General features: G+C 37.5%; 1 protein-coding gene across 1 annotated transcript in view; it reads right to left on the bottom strand.

The window, feature by feature from the left end:
- Nucleotides 1-10,062: 10,062 nt before the first annotated feature.
- ZBBX (zinc finger B-box domain containing) overlaps nt 10,063-23,121 on the bottom strand; it is a 42,748-nt gene continuing 29,689 nt past the window's right edge. Inside the window, exons 14-19 of the mRNA XM_058189032.1 lie at nt 20,975-21,234; nt 17,136-17,295; nt 14,735-14,887; nt 13,448-13,696; nt 11,240-11,360; nt 10,063-10,253 (exon numbers count right to left, since the gene is read on the bottom strand). Of these exons, the coding sequence (XP_058045015.1) occupies nt 10,181-10,253; nt 11,240-11,360; nt 13,448-13,696; nt 14,735-14,887; nt 17,136-17,295; nt 20,975-21,234 (1,016 nt within the window). The 3' untranslated portion in view covers nt 10,063-10,180. The remainder of the gene's footprint in view (nt 10,254-11,239; nt 11,361-13,447; nt 13,697-14,734; nt 14,888-17,135; nt 17,296-20,974; nt 21,235-23,121) is intronic.

Below are 23,121 nucleotides of genomic sequence, written 5' to 3' on the forward strand. Positions count from 1 at the left end.
AACATTACATTGAGATGATTGATTGAAAGAATGAATGGGCAGAATTCATTTTTATCTTCGTCATTTTAAATATTAGAAGTTTCCACGTTAATTAGCATTTGTGTATATAATAGATGGATTTCATTTTATCAAAATTTGTTACATTGCTACCTATTCTGGGATGTGTTATATAGTTTTAATAGATTACTTTAACAATTTTAGTGTGATATTTCCTTCTGAAAAAGTTCAAGAATTATAGCTAACTTGTAACATTTTAACATGCTAGATTATTATCTGATGTGCATTTTGCAAACCATTCTGCACCAATCTTGCTATAGCTGATTTGGTTTTAGTTCGCTTCAAAGCTCAATTCAGAATGCTGCTTATTACCAAACACTGGAAGAGCTTGAGGATATGTCTCAAGAATTGTTTCTTCCCTCCTGAGAATTTTGCATTCCTTGCAGTAGTGAGTTTCACTTACCTTGGCTACCGGTTCGCTATTGGGAACGTCCATGTGTGCGCACTCGCTTTGTGAGCATGCGGTGCTTCTGCACATGTGCAAAAGCTTCTGCGTCCATGATGACATCTAGACGGGTGGGTGGAGCCTCCTGCCACCACTGCTACCGGTTTGCATGAACCAGGGTGAACCGGTAGCAACCCACCGATTCCTTGGCAAATTCTGTACCTAGTAGTCCATCTATGGGCCAACTTGCAGCTCCATTGGCAGTGGAGACTGATTATAGAATTCTTTCACTTGTTTTTCTAAATACTTTTTAAGGCAATCTTATTTCATGGAGCTTCTGGTACTTAATGCTGTGCTCAAGCAAGATCCAATCTGGGTCGGTCACCAAGACCAGAGTTTTAGTCTTCTGAACTTTTGGACTCATCCTGGAGCCCATCTTCAGAGAACTTCTCTCTAGCAGAGTCCTAGAGAGAAATTGCCTGCAGATAGTTTCCACGACAAGTCCAAAAGCTAAGAAGACTAAACCTCGGGCCCCGGTGACTGACCCGGATTGGATCCTGCAAACATTATCCTGAAACAAGTATATTTGCCTTCATTTGTGGGTTGTCTTGTAACTGAAGCTTTAATCTCTGTTTTGTGTTACATTTCCTTTTACTTTTGTTGCCCATCCCTGCAAGCAGAAAGTGGAATGGCCATTTATAAAATGTCAAGGAAACAAATAAAGTACCTTAAATAATAAATGAAAATAAATATGTGATGTAACATAAAACTTTTACTGGAAAACACTCCAGATTTTACAGATTTCTTCTATTATCAGGTTAGTTAGAAACCTTTACGTTATTAAGGAGTTAAGGAATGGTGGAACATTAATTTAAGGAGCAAATATTCCTGTACACTGCTAGTGTCATTATTAAATTATTTGCATCCATACATTTGCATCCCAGATTATTACCTGTGATCATATTGTGTTTATTTTAACAAGCAAATGCCTCGTTATATGAAAGCCGTTTTATTTCTATGGAAAGCATTTTCTCACATGCCTCAGTGAATGTAACTGAACTTTTTCTGGAAGGCAAAGCAAGAAGCACTTTAGTTATTAACATACTTAATCTCCACACATAGTTAATAGTTTTCTGCCATGTCTAATCAGAACAGAAAGTGGTTTTTATGATTACAAAGGAGTAAATGTCATTCTGAGTGTTTTCAAATACTAAATAAAAGCAAATTGTAACTATCCAAGCATTATCTAGAATTGTCTCATTTCTGTTCTTGGCTATTATTATTATTATTATTATTATTATTATTATTATTATTATTATTATTATTATTATTATTATTATTATTATCATCATCATCATCATCAATAATTATCATCATCATCATCATCATCATTAATTGTTTGCAACAACAAAGTCAAAACTGTTTCACATTTAATATGTGAATGCAGCAAAATTGCACAAACTGATTACAAAGCTAGACACGACTGAATTGCTAAATTAATCCACTGGTCATTATGTAAAAAATATGACTTGCCTGTATCCAAAAAGTCATGGGAACATAAAGTGGAAAAAGTATAGAAAATGAGGTGGTGAAGATCTTGTGGGACTTTCGAATACAGGCGGATCGTCACTTGGAACACAACACACCAGATATCACAGTTGTCGAAAACCAAAACGTACAATTTATTGACATTGCAGTACCAGGAGATGCCAGAGTCAAAGAAAAAGAACTGGAAAAAATCATGAAATATTGTGACCTGACTACATGGCTATGGATGAAACATGTAACAGTGATACCCATTGTTATAAGGGCACTTGGTACCCTGTCCAAGAATTTTATAAGATACATCAACAAATTGCAGTTTCCTGCAATAACACCAGCAGAACTGCAAAAAACTGTGCTACTTGGAACATTGTACATCTTAAGAAGGCACTTGGTTGATAGGATGCTGGCAGCAACCCGTATCAACCATTAACACCAGTCAATGTTATTTGTGATGTATTTTTGAATGTTCAGTTGACTGAGTTTCATTTTTAATGAATAAAGTAAATAATAATAATTATTATTATTATTATTATTATTATTATTATTATTATTATTATTATTATTATTATTGCTATACCTGGTGACAGCAGAATCAATGAGAAACAACTTGAAAAAGTCACCAGATATCAAGATTTGAGAATCAAATTGCAGAGACTCTGGCATAAACCAGTGCAGGTGGTTCCAGTGTTACTCGGCACACTGGGCACTGTGCCTAAAGATCTAGGCAAGCACTTAAAAGCAATTGGCGCTGACAAGATCACCATTGGTCAGCTGCAGAAGGCCACCTTACTGGGATCTGCTCACATAATTCACCGATACATCACGCAATCCTAAACGCTTGGGAAGTATTCGACTAGTGATCTGTGATACGAAATCCAGCATAGTTATCTCATTTGCTGTGTACACTCTCATTTTTTGTAAATAAAATAATAATAATAATAATAATAATAATAATAATAATAATAATAATAATAATAATAATAATAATAATAATAATAATAATAATAATAATAATAATAATAAATGCTACTTCCAAAATTTGCTGTTTCAGGTAAATTTCGAATTGCTGTAAATCCCCTCCTCTATTATCTTCAGGAGAGGGGAAGATGGTCAATGGTTAACAAGAAAATCTGTAATATATACCCACCTCATTCGTTATTTCACACGTTAATATAGCATAGCAAAGAAAGAGAACTGAACTGGTATTGGGGAGGGGGGAAACAGGAGATACTATTGCAGCATTTTTTAACCTTGGCAACTTTAAGGTGTCTGGACTTCAATCCCCAGAATTCATCTGCCAGCATGCTGGCTGGGGAATTCTGGGAGTTGAAGTCTACACACTTTAAAGTTGTCAAGGTTGAGGACTATTATGCTAATGTCATTTTCAAAGATGTTTGTTTCAACTTCCCAGTTTTGAGCCACCCGATGCCGTGTCCCACTCCTCCGCTGACGGCCGGGTCAGGGAAATCCGAATCAGGCTTGCCTCTGCAGCTCTGCCCAAAGTCCTAGCAAAGTCCTCAGAGCAGGCAGGAGACCAGTAAGTGACTTCAGCAAGATAAGTTCGACTTTGCCTGACTCAGAGACTGCCAGAAAGCAGATCCTTTATATAGGCCATGGGGTGTGGCTCCATGACTCAGCACTCATTAAGGCCTGCCCCTCCCTTCCTTCTGTTGCCTCCGCCTATCCAATCTTCTGATGCGAGGGTCACTCCAATCAGCTGTTGGAAGTAAACTTTCCTCAGGCTCACATGCTGTGGAGGAGAGGGAGGGGTCTAGCTGCTCCGTTTGCCTGAGCCAGGGCTGGGCCGGGGGATGCTCCCTCCTCTGCAGCCTGCTTGGGCATGGAGCCAGGGCTGGGACCGGGAGGTGCCCCCTCCTCTGCAGCTTGTCTGGGCATGGAGCCAGGACTGGGGCCGGGAGGCATACATTCCTCCATGTTCGGGAGCAGATAAGCAGACCCCGGCTTCGGTGAGAGCGGACAAGACACAACACCCATTGTCTTCCTACTCAAGTACTCATTAGATCCAGTTAAGTACTCGGCTTTTTCAATAACAGCCAAAATCAACTTGAGAAATAGGAAAATGCCAAATTCAAGTCTCCTATCTCATGCAGTCACCAAGTATCCCCACAGAGATTCCTCCTTGCATTAAAAATATATACCATATTTTTCAGAGTATAAGACGCACCTTAGTTTTTGAGGAGGAAAATAGGAGGGGGGGGGGAATTCTGCCTCTGTCTACCAGGTATTTATCTGACTAGCATCCTTTAGCACATTAGTTTGTTGGTTGTGAGCGCTCGCTTTGCTCACACGCGCCTCAGAGCTGATCCCAGCAGCCTTGAACAGCTCTAAAACAAAGCATTTGTAGGCTGAAAACGCGAGGCATGGAGCCCAATAGCGCAAGTCATTGTCTGTGGCAATCTCTGCAGCCAGGAAGAGGACACTCAGAGGCCAAAGGGTGGGGCTAGTGGGTAGGCAGGGCTACATTCCGAGTATAAGATGCACCCAAATTTTCAGCCTCCTTCAGGCCAGGGGGAGATGCATCTTATTCTACAAAAAATATGGCATATGATTGAGCATGTACGCTTTAACACATCTAAGGCTGTAATCCTATGCCTGATTTTCCAGAATTATTATTAAACTTTTATCTATGAGCTGGGACACATGGAATTGTACTATGCTCAGTACAACTGCTACCCAAGTTATTTTTTTTTTATAGCAAAATCCTGTAAACTAGATGTGCTGTGCTGGTTCAATGGTTAGACTGCAGTATTGCAGGCTGACTCTGCCCACTTCCAGGAGTTCGATCCTGACAAGTTGAAGGTTGACTCAGCCTTCCTTTCTTCCAAGGTCGGTAATATGAGGACCCAGACTGTTGGTGGCAATATACTGACTCTGCTTAGAGAATGCTGTAAAGTCCTATGAAGCGGTATATAGGTCCATTGCTATTAAGTTCTACTTTCACTGCCATCTTTGAATGCAGTGTTGAAATCAAGGAAACATTTAGAATTAGGTAATTATGTATGTTCCACATATTTTGGACTATAAATTCAAGAATTCCAGAACTACAAATTCAATATAAGAGGCAGGCTTGGAGAAAGGTAGTCTAAAACATACAGTCTTCACCTTCACACCTTGTGAATTCTCAAAATCTCAAAATCTTTAATCAAAAACTCTCTACTATTGACCCCCTATTGACCTAAGAGGTCTATAAGGGGCGTGCATAAGAGCACAAACATGCCTAACGTTCCCTGTCCTATTGTTCCTCTTCATTATATCCAATTAATAGAGTTATTACATACTTATGCTCATATATATGCTTATATATTATATAGTTATTTCATGTTAATGCTTATATATACTGTTATGACAAAATAAATTAAAAAAATTCTTATCAGGATCTAATAATCTGCTTATCCCCGATATTGTTCAAATGTAAGTAATGTGCTATAACTGTGTGTAGGAAACTAACAATGTATGCCTGCTTATACAACAAATGATCAGTGCTAAGCAAGAGTAGGAAATATGGTATAAAATAATGCTGAAAACTGGAGAAACACTAGGTAACCTTTCAAAGCAAACAATTTAGTAGGCACCAAGGAACTGATTGCAACAAGCATTAAGACCAACAATAAAAAGTGTATCTTAAAATATATTTGAAACTGAAGCCAAACAAGGAGGCTAGAGACATGCTGGATAACTCAATGAAAATAACAACCCAGTGTTTTATAGCTGTAAAAAAAACAACACCTGAATTTCATGCAAGGAGTTATTAGATAAGGAATAAAAATAAACTGCCAATATATTAATGCAGTTATGTGGTATAAAATCAGATGGGGAATTATTTCACAAAGGCTACTGAAAAGCTGAAAAACATGTTGCAAAAGGAGTACACTTAATCAGAGGACTGCAATAATTACTTAGAGGATAGTTATTTGGAAAGTTTGGAAGGTTTAATATTTGGAACTTCTTGATTCGGAGTAAAGAGAAGGTGGCAAAGAAATCTCTTTACTGTATAAAAAAGCCTTATTCTTTCTTATATTAGAATGTGAGGTTATTAAAGTAAAATATGGAAAAATATGGGGCCAATATTTTTTTTCTCAGTATAACACATAGGTACTTTATTAGATTCATTGCCATCCTGTATGATGATGGTTATGAATTTAAATAGCCATCTAGGGGACGTCTCTATGGAATTAGACTAATTTAAGGAAAATTTGACTATTAGTGTTTACTAAGTGGATATTTTGATGGCTGCATCTAACTACTAGAATCAATGGCAATATGGTTTACATAGTCATTCTTATAGTGTACGTATCTGAAGGGATTATTACCCTTACAGTACATCCCACTTAAAGCTTCTAGTTTGCATCTGGCTGACTCTATATAATACTAAATGCTGCACTACATAGGTCTTTGGCCTGATCCACAAGGAAATTTCTTCTGTTGGTTAAATTTTATTCTCAAAGTGTGCATAGGTCTCAGGGATGTTTGTATAAGGAGCAATAATGAATTTCCAATGAAAGTGGAAAAATACAGTAAAGCCAAGGAAAGTAATCCGAGAAAGGTTAATACTATATAAAAAAAAGAACAGCTATTTCCTGTACCCATTTCACAAAGTACTTGAGAGTGTTATTTGTTCTCATTTAGGTTCTGTAAACATTCTAATTGTGATAATAAAAGTTGCTTTTTTATTGCAAGAGATAAACATTTGTCAATAGAAACTGCATGTCAGACTGTGTGTGACACCAATGATTAATTTCTTTAATGATCCATCCAAATGAAGTCAGCCTCTAATGAAAGGAATACAAGAAACCTGACAACAGTAAGAGAGTTGAAGTTAGTAGTGATCTAAATATTACAGCAAAGCCACAAAAAGTAAGAATTGTGTTGGTTAAAAACATTAAGCAGTTCCTAATTCTGTAGTATAGAAAATCAGATCAGCAATTAATTTTTCACTGTTCATTCTAATGACATTGTCAACAAAACCTGCTTAAACAACAAAAATGAAATTTAAGACACACTGAGTGGCGGTCTTATTTACAACAACTTATTGAGTGAAGGTCTTGAGATAATATACATTACAAATTAGAGGTGAGACAAAGAGCAATACACTTTAAAATATTTACAGATCCCTCACATCCTGGACATAAAATGTTTCAACTCCTACTATCAAAACGACGCTACAGAGCATTGCACACCAGAACAATTAGACACAAGAAGAGTTTTTTCCCGAAGGCCATCACTCTGCTAAACAAATAATTCCCTCAACACTGTCAAACTATTTACTAAATCTACACTACTATTAATCTTCTCATCGTTTTCATCACCAATCTCTTTCCACTTATGACTGTATGACTGTAACTTTTTGTTGCTATCATTAAGGGTTAAATTGTAACCTATGACCATCATTTGTGTTGTAAATGTTGTACCTTTGATGTATTTTTTTTTCTTTCCTTTTTCTTTTACCTACACTGAGAGCATATGCACCAAAACAAATTCCTTGTGTGTCCAATCACACTTGGCCAATAAAAATTCTATTCTATTCTATTCTATTCTATTCTATTCTATTCTATTCTATTCTATTCTATTCTATTCTATTCTATTCTATTCTTTAAAAAAAGATTTGGAAGTTAAAATATGGGAGAGGCTCTTAGAGTTGATAAAGAAGGCTTCTTAATAGGCCACATTTTTGTAGGGATTTTAATCCATGAATTTTTTAAAAATGCATGCAGCTTTTAAATACCTATGTATATGTAGACCTGAGGAGGTTTGTTATTCTCTCATTTCACTAGTGGGAATGCCCAGCAAACTTTAGCTTCATTAATTATAAAGATGCAGCAACTGAAACCCACACAATGGTTGACCAATTAGCTGCTTACATACCAGTAGCCTGCACGTAGTGTGTAAAGACTAACCCCATCTGAAAATAAGAATCTACTTGCATGCAGACCACAATCTCTTTGTAGTTTATGACTTAAAAACCCTATTGCATTGCTTCCCAAATAGTAAAATGTAGCTGTCACGAATAAATGCTTAATGAGCAATAATAAAAATGTCAGGCCATGTGAGAAGACATATAGTTATCTTAGATATATAGGTTTTAAAGATAGTCCTCAACTTACAACTACAATTGAGTCCCAAATTTTTGTTGCTAAGTGAGACAGTACATCAAAACTGGCAATAAATTGATTCAGTTCCTACATCAGTGATGGTGAACCTTTTGGGCATGACGTGTCAAATATTTAGAAAATGCATAACTTGACAGCATGTCACACACACCCTTTCTCCAAACAAAGTGAGAGAAAAAAAATCTTTACATATTCATTTATTTTTTAAAAAAATAGGCCAATCACGTTTGTGATCCCCAGAATTACTGCATACCATTTACCTTCAGACAGTGTTCTCCTTCTGCTGACAGGCCTCTTCAGCCTATCCGAGACAGCCTCAAGTTATACGAGGCTGTTGTGGCTCCAGCCCCCCCCCCAGGCCTGGCCCCCTGCCAGAAAGTGACTCAGAGAGTGAGGGGGAAGGGCTGTCAGGGCTCCCTTCTGCAGGGCCGGCTTCCCTGGCTCAGCTCCGGGAGCCAGAGGCAGGCCAGGTGGAAGAAGTGACGAGGCCTCTGCCTCCTGTATCTCCCCCCACCCAGGAAATGCTTCCAGACCCAGCTGTGGACAATCAGTCCTGGTTAGATCTCAGGTTTCGTAGACAAGAGAGGCGGGAACAACAGAAGCAGGGGTGGAGCAGGCCTAGAAAGTGCTGAGTCATGGAGCCACACCCCACAGGGTATAAAAGCAGGAGGGGCTGCTATACTACTTCGTGATGAACAAAACAAACTGCCTAGAGAGAACTTGAGCTGAAGTGCTGTTTATTCCTGACTTCCTGGTTGACACGCCGGCATCAAGAAAGATAACAGAAAAACCTTGGCAGACGCTTGCTGGGTTGCTGCCAGAGCTGATAGCTGCCGTGGACTCAATTGCTGGCTAATTGAGTCATTTCTCATGCCTCCCGGACTGAGGTGTGGGGGACAGAACAGAGGCCTTCGTTCCTGGAGCAGAAAGTTCCTTTCTTATGTAATTTTTGAAGGCTCTAGAGCAGTGGTTCTCAACCTGTGGCTCGGGACCCCGTTGGGGGTCGAATGACGATTTGCCAGGGGTCGCCTAAGACCATCGGAAATATGGGAAGTATACTTGCGAGTCGAAGAATCGCGCTCCAATGGTTGACTCCACAAGCCAGCTGGAGGCTCTTCAAATCGTTAGCAATGAATTAAAAAAAAGAGAAATCTTTGCTCTGATGTCTCTCTCTCAAGCCAGCTGCAATCACTCCCAATCGCTAGCCTAATCTGGCTTCAGGCGCAATAAACTTAATAGGGGAGGAGTCTCCGCTTTGATGCCTCTGTCCTCAAGGCAATCGCAAGCAGTTCAGATCGCTAGCCATTACGGCTTCAGGCGCGATAAATTCAAAATGAAAATAATTTTATGGTTGGGGTCACCACATCGTGGGGAATTGTATTAAAGGGGTCGCAGCACTATAAAGGTTGAGAACCATTGCTCTAGAGGCCATGTGAGAGCATACCCCATTTTTGCCTGGCCCTTTGCAGTCTCCAAAAATCATGTGATTTTTGAGAATAGCTGTTGGGTGTTGGTGAACACTGGCATGTCACCCAAAATGTCATGATGTCATTAAACTTTGACCTATGTGTCTCAGGTTCACCATCACTGTCCTAAATTTTGCCACTATCTCCAGAATAGGCAGTACGATAGCAAATAGGCAGAACGATGGCAAATCCTGAACCTAAGAGAAGTATTCATAACATCCTTTCCTTTGTGGATATCCAGGTAAGCTACAATCATAAGCAAGATGTGCACTAGTTAACAATTCAGTTTGGAGGGCTTGGTCATTCACCCTTAAGTTGAGTTTTGAAGAACTAGAAAGTTTTATAAACAACATTTCTGAATGAAGCTGACTACTTGCCTCATTGAAACACTTAAGGCAAATGTAAATTAAATTCTCTTACAGAAAAAGACAGGAAGAAAACCCCAACTGCATTGTTCTTCGTTTATCTTTTAGTATCAATGTGTATTTAATTTATTTATTTACTTCCTTATGAGTTTAGTTGATCCACCATACTTGGGACAAGCATTTTAGATTGGTTAGAAGGCTGAAATAGATGATCATATCAGGTTGGATTCTTTTTCATTGCAATTCTATCACCTGTTGTCTGTCCATCTTGTCTTCCTCATCATCTGTATAATGTTCATCATAGAAGCTAAAACAATAAAAAAGAAATTATAATTTTGAATTGAATTTTAAATTGAAATGAATTCAAATTGAAGCTGTTCAGTCACAACCACACAAGATATTGAAAAAAGAGGTTACAGGTAGTCCTCAACTTACAACAGTTCACTTAATGACCGTTCAAAGTTACCATTCGAAGTTACGGCACAGAAAAAAAATACTTATGACCATTTTTCACACTCATGACCGTTGCAATATCCCCATGGTCATGTTATTTACATGTGGAAGCTTGACAACTGACTCACATTCATGATGGTTACAGGGTCATGAAACCAATGGAAACCAGATTAATTTAACAACCGTGTTACTAATTTAACAACTGCAGTGATTCACTTAACACATTTGGCAAGAAAAATAATAAAACAGGGCAAAACTCACTTAATAAATTTCTCACTTAACAACATAAATTTTGGGCTCAGTTGTGGTCTTAGGTTGAGGACTATCTGTTGAAGAAAACAAAGTCTCGACTGCCATTAAGTATAGGTTAGCTCTGTTGTAATGGTCTGTGACAATTGACATGCAGATATAAGATTGAATTTAAAACCATAAGAAGCTCTGATGACATCCTGGTGGAAATGGCTAAACTAGATAACATAGGAAGGGAGTAGGAGAAAAAAATGAAAAAAAAATATTTGCAGACTTCTTACTTGAGGCAAGATGCCATTATTATTAGAAACAGAGAAAATCTAATGTTTTCAAATCATGTATAATTAAACATTTTTTCAAATGAGCTAATAATTGGGAAACAAATTATATTAGCAAATAATTAGGAAAAACACATTAAGCTACATGAAGGCATCTTCTAACAATCATTCTTCTACATTGTTTACAGAAAATTATTCAAAGAAAGGTATGGAATATTTTATATAAGAAAATTGCCTTTATTCACAAAGCAAGGGATACTGAGATGTACAGAGAAGTGTTCTCAAAGCTTAATAAAAGTCAGGATTAACTAACCTTACAGCATCACCTTGACTACAGTCTTTTAATTCATGGTTGTTATGCAAATCCCGATATGTGATTTTTGAATGTCTGTTGAAGTCTCCACAGTTTAAACCATTGAGATTTTCCCAGGAATCTGAAATGTTCAATATATAAATATATATTTAAATTACATGCAATGGAAATTCTTAGATGTCTGAAATATTTACAAAATGTAAGGAAAAACAACCAGCTCTGACATTTATCTTACATACAAAATATATTACACATTTTGAAAAAAGAAGAAAATACTTTTGTTCAAAATATTGGTGAAAACTCTTCAGTGTAATATAGATATGTACTTATTTAGGTGACTCTGCTATAATCTGTAATATAAACTATCACACCGTGCCAGGTCAGGACTACTATGCTCTACTGGAAGCAAATAGCATTAATAAATGAAAAGAAAATGTATCATATCACACATGGTTTCTACCAAATGATTCAACACATCTTACATTCTCTCAATCTGCCACATTAATTAATAAGGAACTTAATTAAGTTGGAAAAAAGTTGCTGTGCTATTGGTAAGGATTGCATATTCTGAAGGCTGTTGAGGATGCACCCTCAACTTGATGCAAAATAGTCTATTTCTTTTGATTTAGCCATTGACAATGTCGTAGACAAATGAATTGCTCAAAACATCATGTTTAGGATTTATAATTCTACTGAAAAATTATAATCTAAATTATGTGCTTGTAACATCTACTGTTAAGGGACACGGTGGCTCATTAGCTGAGCTTGTTGATCGAAAGGTTGGCGGTTCAGCAGTTCGAATCCCTAGCGCCACGTAACTGGATGAGCTCCTGTTACTTGTCCAGCTTCTGCCAACCTAGCAGTTTGAAAGCACAAAAAAAATGCAAGTAGAAAAATAGGGACCACTTTGGTGGGAAGGTAACAGCGCTCTGTATGCCTTCAGCATTTAGTCATGCCGGCCACATGACCATGGAGACATCTTCAGACAGCGCTGGCTCTTCAGCTTAGAAACGGAGATAAGCACCGCCCCTAGAGCCAGAAAAAACTAGCACCCATGTGTGGGGGAACCTTTACCTTTACCATCTACTTTTACAGGACCCCGTCACTTAGCAGTTAAGATGCTCGGCTTGTCAACTAGAAGGTTGGCAGCTTGAGACCCAAGTACCGAGTCATGGGGTGAGCTCACATTTTTGTCCCAGCTCCTGACAACCTAGCAGTTCAAAAGCATGCCAATGCTTTTGAACTAAAAGGTACCAATTTGGTGGGAAGGTAACAGCGTTTCATGAGCCTCATGAGTCATGGCAGTGGAAGCATCTTCGGACAACACTGGCTTCCTCTGCTAGCAAACAGAGATGAGCATCATTCCCTATAGTCAGACATGACAGGACAGGGGAAACTTTCTCTTTTACTTTTTTAACATCTACTCCCTAATAAATAAACACAATTTCTGTTTGCTGAAAGCAGAGAGGAACCAAAAGCTAGTGTACTAAACAATGGATTATTTATTTATGCCTATTATATAAATTTATCTCTTTGCTTACTAATCCATCCTTCCTCACTTCTTTCTACTCCAAGTCATTTCATTAATCCCAAACTTTGCTTTCTGCTCCCTGCTCTGCTAAACCTTTGACAAGCAGCGTTCCCATAGATGATTTCTTCTGCACTTCAATAAAGTTATTCCAGTCAGATAGCTTGGGTTCTATTTCCTAGTCCTCCTTTGTGGAAGGAAATGAGACTCATCATATGACCGTCTGACCCATTAAAAAAATCTACTATGTTAACCAATCCTTCTATACCCAAACATCGATCAATGGCTTTCCAATCCAACATTTTTCCTTTAAAATCACTTTTCTTCTTTTAAAACAACAAAAAAGAGAAAATGATCCCTAGAATAAATTCAGTCAAGCTGAACTATAATTTGATCAATAAGGCTTTGTATTTATATCCAAAGGAATGTTCCAAGTATTAGAAACAGATACTGCAGAAGAATGCTACATCTTGACTACTTATTTACATCTTCCATTCTTTAGCTAATGATAGGATAGAATAAATAAAACTGCAGATGTTTCCATTTTATTGTGAATAATCCAAAAATTTAGAAAAAGTAACATACAAATATGTGCAAAAAATACACACCTTACAAGGATACTTAAGCTTAAACAAATTACATTGTTTTGCCAAACAACTTTGATGAACTGGCACAATTACCTGAAATACTCTTTAATTCATGATCTAAATCTGTTAGGGTTTGTTGACTGGTGTAATCCTCAAAAGAAGGATCATCATTCTCAGTGACATCAATGCCTGAAATTTCTGAAATTTCAAAAGCAGCTCGAGATAAAGGTTGTGTATTTAAATGTTTGGATCCTGTCTCAATGACTGAAGATGGGCGAGGATGGTGTTTAACGATTTTGCAAAGGGGAATATTTGCAGAAAAGGGTCTTGAGGAAGCATTATCTGAAACAAAAAAAGAGAAATGTATCTGTTTTGGGCACTGCATTGAGAGAACTCGTATGTATGGTAAAGTATCATATTGGGGATCATGACTGTTAAAGGCAGTATTTCTCAATCTTGGCAGCTTAAAGATGTGTAGAAGTTGGTGTCCGCACATCTTTAAGGAGACCAATACTGGTTTAAAGTAACAATAAACACAGTGGAAAATTATGATTTCTTATTCTATAATATTTTTCCTTTCATGATAACATTTCAACTATAATTGATATTAGAAAATGTACATGGGACATGTTTTTGTAATGTGGATTGTATGCTTCCCCCCACCCCGGATATTGTATTTTATTCCCTTTTTTATTTTCCAGTCTCTCCTCCACAGTAGTCAATCTGAATTCTGCAGCTATTAATCTATTCTTTGAGCAATTTTAGTTATATTGTATTTCTGCAAACCTTTATGATAGTACTATCCCTCTTCTTTCTGAAAGATTCTAGTTGCATGAAGATCAAAACTTTGAGGATGGGGTTGCTATTAGTATACATTATTTTATCATTTTGTAAGTCCTGAATAACAAAGAATGAAAAATATTGCTTCTTCTCCCCTGATTCACAAATGAGCTACTTGCTCATATAGTAAGCCAGATAAATAAAACTTTTATTAAACCATAGCTCTATACATGCTACATCAAGCAGAAAGCCAGAAAGGGGAATGAGTATGCAGAAATGCAATTATGGAGACTACTATTACAGAATTATTTTTTTTTAAAAAAGACAATGCAGCAGCAGTTCTATTACCAACAAAATAGTTTTTTGGGAAAATGATATATGACTGTCCATCATAGACGCAGTACATAAAAAATCTCAACTGCCGACTTTAATTCTTCACACTATATCTAACATCAGTCAATGAGTAAAACACATAATAATGTTCAACGAACTGAAATACTGCAACTGATTTTCGTTTGCCGGTTACAGTGTTGGGAAGGAATTATGCAGGGAGGTTAAATTACTGCTGTCAGTGCCCAATTAGTTTTGGAAAGAACTCACCAATGGATAAATTTGGCTGAGAAAGTCTAGTACGTGGAGTTTGCCTTCCCTGTCTACTTAATGGTCTACCAAGCTCACTGTTCATTATTTCTTGTACTACACATTCATCAGCACATTCCCCTAGACTCAAGTGCCTTGTCCACTGCTCAGGTCCTGAAGATGAAAAAACAGATCTAATTAAGACAATCAGATATTTTATATTAAAAAAAATATATACTGGTCAACAGCCATTGCTTTAAATGCATACACCATTAAGTAACTATTTAAATCTTCAACTACCCTTTCTCAGAACTTGAACAATATATTAAAAGAATTCTCTCTCTCTCTCTCTCTCTCTCTCTCTCTTCATCTTACATTTTCAATAGCAACCTGACCTGGAGAAATTAAGCAGGTGAAGATTTTTCAGTTTCTTACTTCCTACCCAACTGCTCTTAAAAGCATGCAAGCAGTAAATCTGTAGTCTATTCTGTGAGAAAACAAAGATGGGAAACTTATGTACCAAACAACAGGAAAAAAAATTGGTTAGAAGACCAAGCTTGCATTAATTAAATCATTTATCTAGATCTTGAAGTTGATTAATTGGTAGCAGCCAGTTTAAATTGGCAAGGGCAAATTTTAATAAAACAAACTATTAAAGGCAATGTCTTGATTCAGGCTCATTTTCTTTCTGTAATAAAACACTGAAAAAAGGAAAAGTGAAAGGCGTCATAGGCTTATTAAATTAAATACAGACTTACATTCATCAATTTGTCTAAAAAAGTATAATGAGCTGTTGCTAATATGGAGATCTAATTAAAAATAATCAATGTATAGATCTACTACATAGTAAAAGTAGGCAGATCAAAAAAAAGTTCTCATCAGCTCTTAGCCACAAAATAAAGTGACTGCAAATATTTACATCATTACTTTCTATTTAGCACAGTTTCCCTGTGTCCCCCAAAATAAGACATCCCCTGATAATAAGCCCAATCGGGCTTTTGAGCGCGTGGCAATAAGGCTAAGCACTTATTTCAGGGTTTCTTATTTTCGGGAAAACACGGTAGTAAGACAAAAGTCCAAACAGTCTTATTCAGAATTCAAACCCATGATTTGAATTTCTCTCTGCCTATTTGTTTTATTTTCTGTGCAACCACTGAACATTTCATTCTGAACTTAGGTAGCTTTCTACAATAGGCCATTAGTACATGGAACAAGAAGCAAGGACTGACAGAGCTAAGAAAAACCTTTATGGATAGCAATTCATATGGTACGCTATGCTACATTAGTTCTGTACCTCTGTCTGTACGAAAATAAAGTGTGGGTAACAGTGTCCACATAGGACTCTATTTACTTTGTCCTGAAGTGGGGAACTACTGGGGCAATAAGTAACATACATAGATAAGCCTCCCATATGAAAGGTAAACTTGTTTCTGTTCAGACTTTCACATGTGCCATTAAAATATCCATTGTACACCCAACAGCAATCATGTTTAATTCTTCCAATTGTTAATAATTCTAATTGTCATTGCAACCAGGATGCTGTCTTCTCTGGTGGTACCTTATAGATAGCTATATTGTTATAGATAGCTATAGATATAAGAAAATACCTGGATCCTCCATCATGCTATGAAATGTTAGCTGCTAATTGCTTTACGGTTTCCTTGATTTTATTTAAAAAAAATACTTTTACACTTATTTTATTATGTGCCTGTCTTTTATTGTGTTTCACCTTGAGCTGAAAATGAATTTCAGTGAAAGCTCTTGAGACTTGAGCTGACACTGTCTTGCTGTCATACTGTGTCACCAACTGGAACCTTTGAAAGACCTTTAATTCATAGCCTTTTCTCTGGACAGATTTGGTGGAAAGTAAGCTTGACCCCATCTGCAACCCCAAGATGATAAACATTCCAAGGTTAAAACCTGAATGATCTGGGAAGATGAACTCAAAACATTTACTTTACCAGCCAACAAAAGTAAAATGGAAAACTGTTTTCAGACAATGTCTAGCTTTTTCATTAGCGACTAGGTTGTTTATTAAGCAAGTCAGTTATCACTACATGATTAATTAATGATTTCCCAAAGAGCTCTCTTGATAATCAAGTTCCCTCAACCATAAGAAATAAAAAAATCAAATACTTACATAATTATATTTCCCACAATAAGTGTAATGTGACATTGCTTAGTAGCTACATATGGCATAAGAGAATGCCAATTTTTTTTAAAAAAATGGTGCACTATTTCTGTGTCTTTTAGTTATAACATTTACACCAACTGAAGCCAACATTTGCTTGTGCATAATGCTACAGTTCTGACACTTAAGAAAAAATTGTTTTATTTAAAAATGAAAGAGAAACCACCATGCATTGAAAATGTTCTCAATAAGCAGAAACATCACTAGAGAAATGTTCTTATGCAGGACTACCTGAAAATGAAATGATGTTCTTTGGAGAATCTTGGGCCTTGTATGATGAAGGAATGGATTCCATCTTAAATTGCAGGCAATTTGAACCCATTGTAAAAAATTCTTCAAGTCCTTGGTATGGGTTACAAACAGGTTTCTTTCTTAGGGCTACCTGTGACAACTAGAATGACAAAAAAAAAAGACTAGAAAAATAACACTAAGTGTTGTCTTGAATCCCTCCATAGGAGCTCATGTATAGAATAATCCATTTAAAACATCTAAAATCCAGAGTAACTTGACATAGGCAGAATAATTAGGACTATCATCATTTATTGTCTATCCTTATGCCTTTGACTCTGTAGATCACAACAAATTGTGGCAAGTTCTTAAAGAGATGGGAATATCAGACCAATTGTGGCAAGTTCTTAAAGAGATGGGAATATCAGACCATCTTATTTGTCTCTTGAGAAACCTATATGCAGGTCAAGAAGCAACAGTGAGAACTGGACACGGAACCACTGATTGGTTCAAAATTGGGAAAGGAGTCCAGCAAGGCTGTATACTGTCACTCTGCCTATTTACCTTATATGCAGAGCACATCATGAGAAAGACGGGGCTGGATGAATCGAAAGTTGGAATTAAAATTGCTGGGAGAAATATCAATAACCTCAGCTATGCAGATGATACCACTCTAATGGCAGAAAGTGAAGAGGAACTAAAGAACCTCTTGATGCACCCAAAGGAGAGTACAAAAGTTGGCTTGAAACTCAACATTAATAAAATGGCAAATAGATGGGGAAGAAATGGAGGTAGTGACAGATTTTATTTTCCTGGGCTCCAAGATCACCGCAGATGGGGACTGCAGCCAAGAAATTAAAAGACGCTTGCTCCTGGGGAGGAAAGCTATGGCAAATCTAGAAAGCATACTAAAAAGCAGAGACATCACCTTGCCAACAAAAGTGTGTATAGTCAAGGCTATGGTTTTCCCAGTTGCAATGTATGGCTGTGAAAGTTGGACCATAAGAAAGGCTGAGTGCCAAAGAATTGAGGCCTTTGAATATGGTGCTGGAGAAGACTCCTGTGAGTCCCTTGGACTGCAAGGCGATCAAACCAGTCAGTCCTAGAGATCAACCCTGACTGCTCTTTAGAAGGCCAGATCCTAAAGATGAAACTCAAATATTTTGGCCACCTAATGAGAAGGAAGGACTCACTGGAGAAGAGCCTAATGCTGGGAAAGATTGAGGGCAAAAGAAGAAGGGGAAGACAGAGTATGAGGTGCCTGGATGGAGTCACTGAAGCAGTCGGCATGAACTTAAATGGACTCCAGGGGATCGTATAGGACAGGAAGGCCTGCAGGAATATTGTCCATGGGGTCACGATGGCTCGAACACGACTTTGCAACTAACAACAACAACAAAGTTTCCAGGTAAGCAATGAAATTATAGATTGAGTTTTATTGCTGATATTAGGTCTTAGGGGAGGGGGAGGGGGATGTTTTGATTTTGTTTTAGTTAAGCTACGTCCTATACCCGGAGATTTTCCCAAAAGTACTAGGATAGTTCATCACCCTGCCCAGAAGTGAAAGTAGAGTATTAGGAAACCAATGTAAGTATAATGCATTCAGTAGTGATATTGCTGTCCTGTCTTGCCTGTTCAAAATAACTGTATAAGAGTATAAGACACAGCTTAGTTTTTGGGGAGGAAAATAGGAAAACAAAATCTGCCTACCAGGTATTCATCTAGCTAGCGTCCTTAGTCTGATCAGCTTCAGCACATTAGTTTGCTGGTTTTTACCCCCTGCTTGGGGATAAAAAAACAGCTTCTAAAGCACAACTGATCTTTGGAGAGAGAAGCAATGAGAAAAGCAGACAAACCACGGAGATCACTTCACTCGCTAGCGACTCGTTAGGGCTGAAAAAACACTTCACAGCTGAAAGTCGGAGGGAGCAGGCAAAGCAGGGAAGATCGCTTCACTGAAAAAAAGCTTCTAAAGCACAGCTGAGAGTCGGAGGGAGATTGCTTCACTTGCCAGCGCCTCCTTAGGGCTGAAAAAAAGCTTCAAAAAAGCTACATTTGGAGTATAAGATGCACCCAAATTTTTAGCCTTCAGGAGGGAAAAAAGTGTGACTTATACGCCAAAAAATACAGTAGATTTCTTACATGGAGTGGAACTTGTTTCTAGATTGCCAAATATTAATCAAATATTTTTGCAGCCAATTCTTATTTTCATTAAGCTCCATCTCTATATAGAACCAATATGGTATGTAGGAATAACTATATTTAAAAATAAATACTATAAATAAATAAATAAATAGTATTTATTTAATACTATAAACTGAATTAAAATGCTGAAGTTATCCATGTGCATTATTTTGGATTTCTTCATGCAGCCTGGGAAATGTAAGTGGATTTGCATATACTGAAATTTGCTTGGTTCCACAGGAATAAAATGATGAATAAGATAAAATAGACATTTTTAAAGGTATACAGAAATGGAATGTCACAGCTATAGTACAGTTAGAAACAACAAATGTAAATGCTGCTGTCCAGCAAACCAAACGGCCTCATTTGTCAGTGCAAATGCTGGAAGCAAATTTTACATAGACACACAGGATCAGCAGACAGATCTACTAATGTGGTTTCTTTTTTAAAAAAAAATACATTTAAAGGAGGAACATTAAGTAGATGCTTAAGGCCAGTGTTATATTAAATATTTGAAACAGTCAAGCAATAACAAATCTTCTTTGAGGCTATTATAAAACAATTAAGGGATACAGCATAAGAAAATTAAGTTTGTAAAATATTAAAAACAGCCAGGTGAAATCTAATATTTTACTCTCTAAATAGGCAGTTCCGAATATTCTGAAAGAAGGGATAATGAAATGTACTTAGGGTGAGTTTTTTAGAAGTGAAAAAAAAGTCTTCAAGGTCAGAAAAGTCCATTAAAGGTCAGATGTCCCTTAAGATAGACATCTAAAGTATGGCTATGGGAAAGTGTCGTGATGGCTTTGGATTGGCCTGTGTGACCTTAAGGAGGATTTTTTACAAGAGGAACACAATTGTCAACCCAGTAAAGATTCACACATCTGCGTCAGCTGCATCTTAATGTTCAAAGAATCGTCCTAGACACGGCCATGTACTTGCTGAATAAATCGCCGAAAGAAAACCAACTGCAGGAACACCAAAGATCTTTTCAAACTGTCACTGTGCAAACAAGTGGGACACAGGAGGAAATATATCGGTCTCCCTTCCTCCCCAGCGCCAACCAATAATAATGTGGAATCTTTTTTCCCTCAGAATAATTACAGAAGGGGAAATTGGAAGCATGAATGGCAGCCCTATTCCCATTCCTGACTGCTGAAGATTTCCTATTGTAAAATCTTCACAGAACAACCTTGGACTGTGGTTTCTGTGCATGCCAGGTAAACAGATTAATTTATTTATTGTGGACGCTTTGGAGACCTCTTAGAAAGTCAATTTGTGATTGGAAACTATTTCCCCTGAAAGAAGCTAAAGGAAGGGAAAAAAGGCAGGAAATGCTATTAATAATCATGAAGAGAGAGACAACATATATCTTAGTAACTTTGCTTCCCCTTGCATATAAGATCACTGCTGAAATTCGGGACTATGTTTTGTTCTCTGTATCCTCTCCTTCCTCCCCCCTCTTCATAGATCTCATGGATTCAAGAATTCCACCAACACATAAAGGATTTCAATTTGAGTGACAGCCTGAAAGTACAGTGTACCATACAACCAGAAACAATTCTGACTGACACTCTAAAAATTAGTTCAATAAATAATGAGACAAATCCCTCCCAAGCTAAAACAACAGTAGTAGTAATAAAATGTAGTAGTAGTACCAAAGAATATTCCGGAATAACTGGTGAAGCATCATGCACGCCTTGAGACACATTGTTTTCTTTAACTAACTCCATTGCTGGGAAAGATTTGCTGGCAGGACTGGGTGTCTGCTCATTTGACATGCAAAAGCTTTTCTTTTTGATTTTACCGCTCTTGTCTTTTGTTATTGCTCTTTCAGATAAGGAGTTGGGAGTCATTTCTTCTCTACAGGAACAACTACCAGCAACGTCAGCTCTTTCAAACTGGGAAGATGTTCTTGCTAAAGAATTGAGAGGGAAAAAAGATCTTGTCAGTTTAAATCGCTGCACGTAGCCACTCAAATAATTAGCCCTCGAGTTCTATCAGCTCACATGAAACACCAAGAAGCTTTATTCAGAGCTGCTTCTCAGACTGATATATCAAATGCAGGCTGAAACTGTTGTATTGCTACCTTCCTGCTGATATTATTTTAGTATTTAAAATTCAAAAGCTTATTAATTAAGGTTAATCAGGGGCAAAAAAAGCCAAGGGTATTCCCTGTACAATTTTCCATGTTTCATTTATCCCTCGCCACATTTCACCTTGTCCTCTAGCTATTCTGAATACTAAATTATTAAATCCATATAGGTTTCTCCTCTAGCCATGTACCCAAGTAGAAAATGTTTTATATATGATTGAAAATGTAGAAGGCATAAAGAATGGCCTTGGAGGACAATGGAATGATCTTCCCCTGTGGCAACAATCAGACAAGCCTGTTGAATGACTCTATTCCAACAAACTAATTTGAGCAAACATCTCAGGTCTCTCGTGTAGGAGAGGGCATGGCAGAACCTGGAGGGAGGGGAGTGAAAAAAGGGATCAGCCTATGTAGCCACAAGAGAAGTAAGACAACCCTCCTTGTGTACCATTGATTCTTATTTAACTCAAACCAGGTGCTGACCATTAACTGAGAAGATTCATGTGCATCGTCTATTTAGCAACAAATCAGCTTAACTGAACCTTCATGTGTGGACTGGTCTTCTGCACTTGACATATCCCTTATTCACACAAAAATAAAGTGAGGGAGGAGGGAAGCATGTACATATTTGAAAGATTCTGCTACTTCAGCTATTCTAAAAAGCCAACACAGTTCTGGGCTGCATAAACAGAGGGATAGAATCAAGATCACATGAAGCGTTAATGCCACTTTATAATGCCTTGGTAAGGCCACACTTGGAATACTGCATCTAATTTTGGTCACCACGATGTAAAAAAGAAGTTGAGACTCTAGAAAGAGTGCAAAGAAGAGCAACAAAGATGATTAGGGGACTGGAGGCTAAAACATATAAAGAAGGGTTGCAGGAACTGGTTTGTCTAGTTTAATGAAAAGAAGAACCAGGGGAGACGTGATAGCAGTGTTCCAATATCTCAGGAGTTGCCACAAAGAAGAGGGAGTCAAGCTAGTCTCCAAAGCACCTGAGGGTAGAACAAGAAGCAATGGGTGGAAACTGATCAAGGAGAGAAGCAACCTAGAACTAAGGAGAAATTTCCTGAGAGTTAGAACAATTAATCAGTGAACGACTTGCCTGCAGAAGTTGTAAATGCGCCAAAACTGGAAATTTTTAAGAAAATGTTGGATAGCCATTTGTCTGAAATGGTGTAGGGTTTCCTATCTGGGCAGGGGATTGGACTAGAAGACCTCCAAGGTCCCTTCCAACTCTGATATTATTATTATTATTATTATTATTACTAATCAAGGAGAGAAGCAGCCTAGAACTAAGGAGAAATTTCCTGACAATTAGAACAATTAATTAGTGGAACAACTTGCCTCCAGAAGGTATAAATGCTCCAACACCGGAGGTTTTTAAGATGATGTTGGATAACCATTTGTCTGAAGTGGTGTAGAGTTTCCTGCCTAAGTAGGGGGTTGGAATAGAAGATCTCCAAGGTCCCTTCCAACTCTGTTATTCTATTTTAATAAAAATAGTTTTAGACATATATGACATTGTCTTTTTAGTCTGGTCTATCCTATTAAGTGAAGCAAGAACTAAAAGGTACTTATATTAAAAATGTATCAGCATTCCAGTGGTCTAGTGAGCATATTAGCAGTTTTTCTGAAAATATACCCTTGAGAAAAATACCGAAGCTGTTAGCAAGGCTGCCTCTGAAGTTTGTGAACGAGGCTAGA

The sequence above is a fragment of the Ahaetulla prasina genome, chromosome 6 (genome assembly GCF_028640845.1).
Source record: "Ahaetulla prasina isolate Xishuangbanna chromosome 6, ASM2864084v1, whole genome shotgun sequence".
Lineage (NCBI taxonomy): Eukaryota > Metazoa > Chordata > Lepidosauria > Squamata > Colubridae > Ahaetulla > Ahaetulla prasina.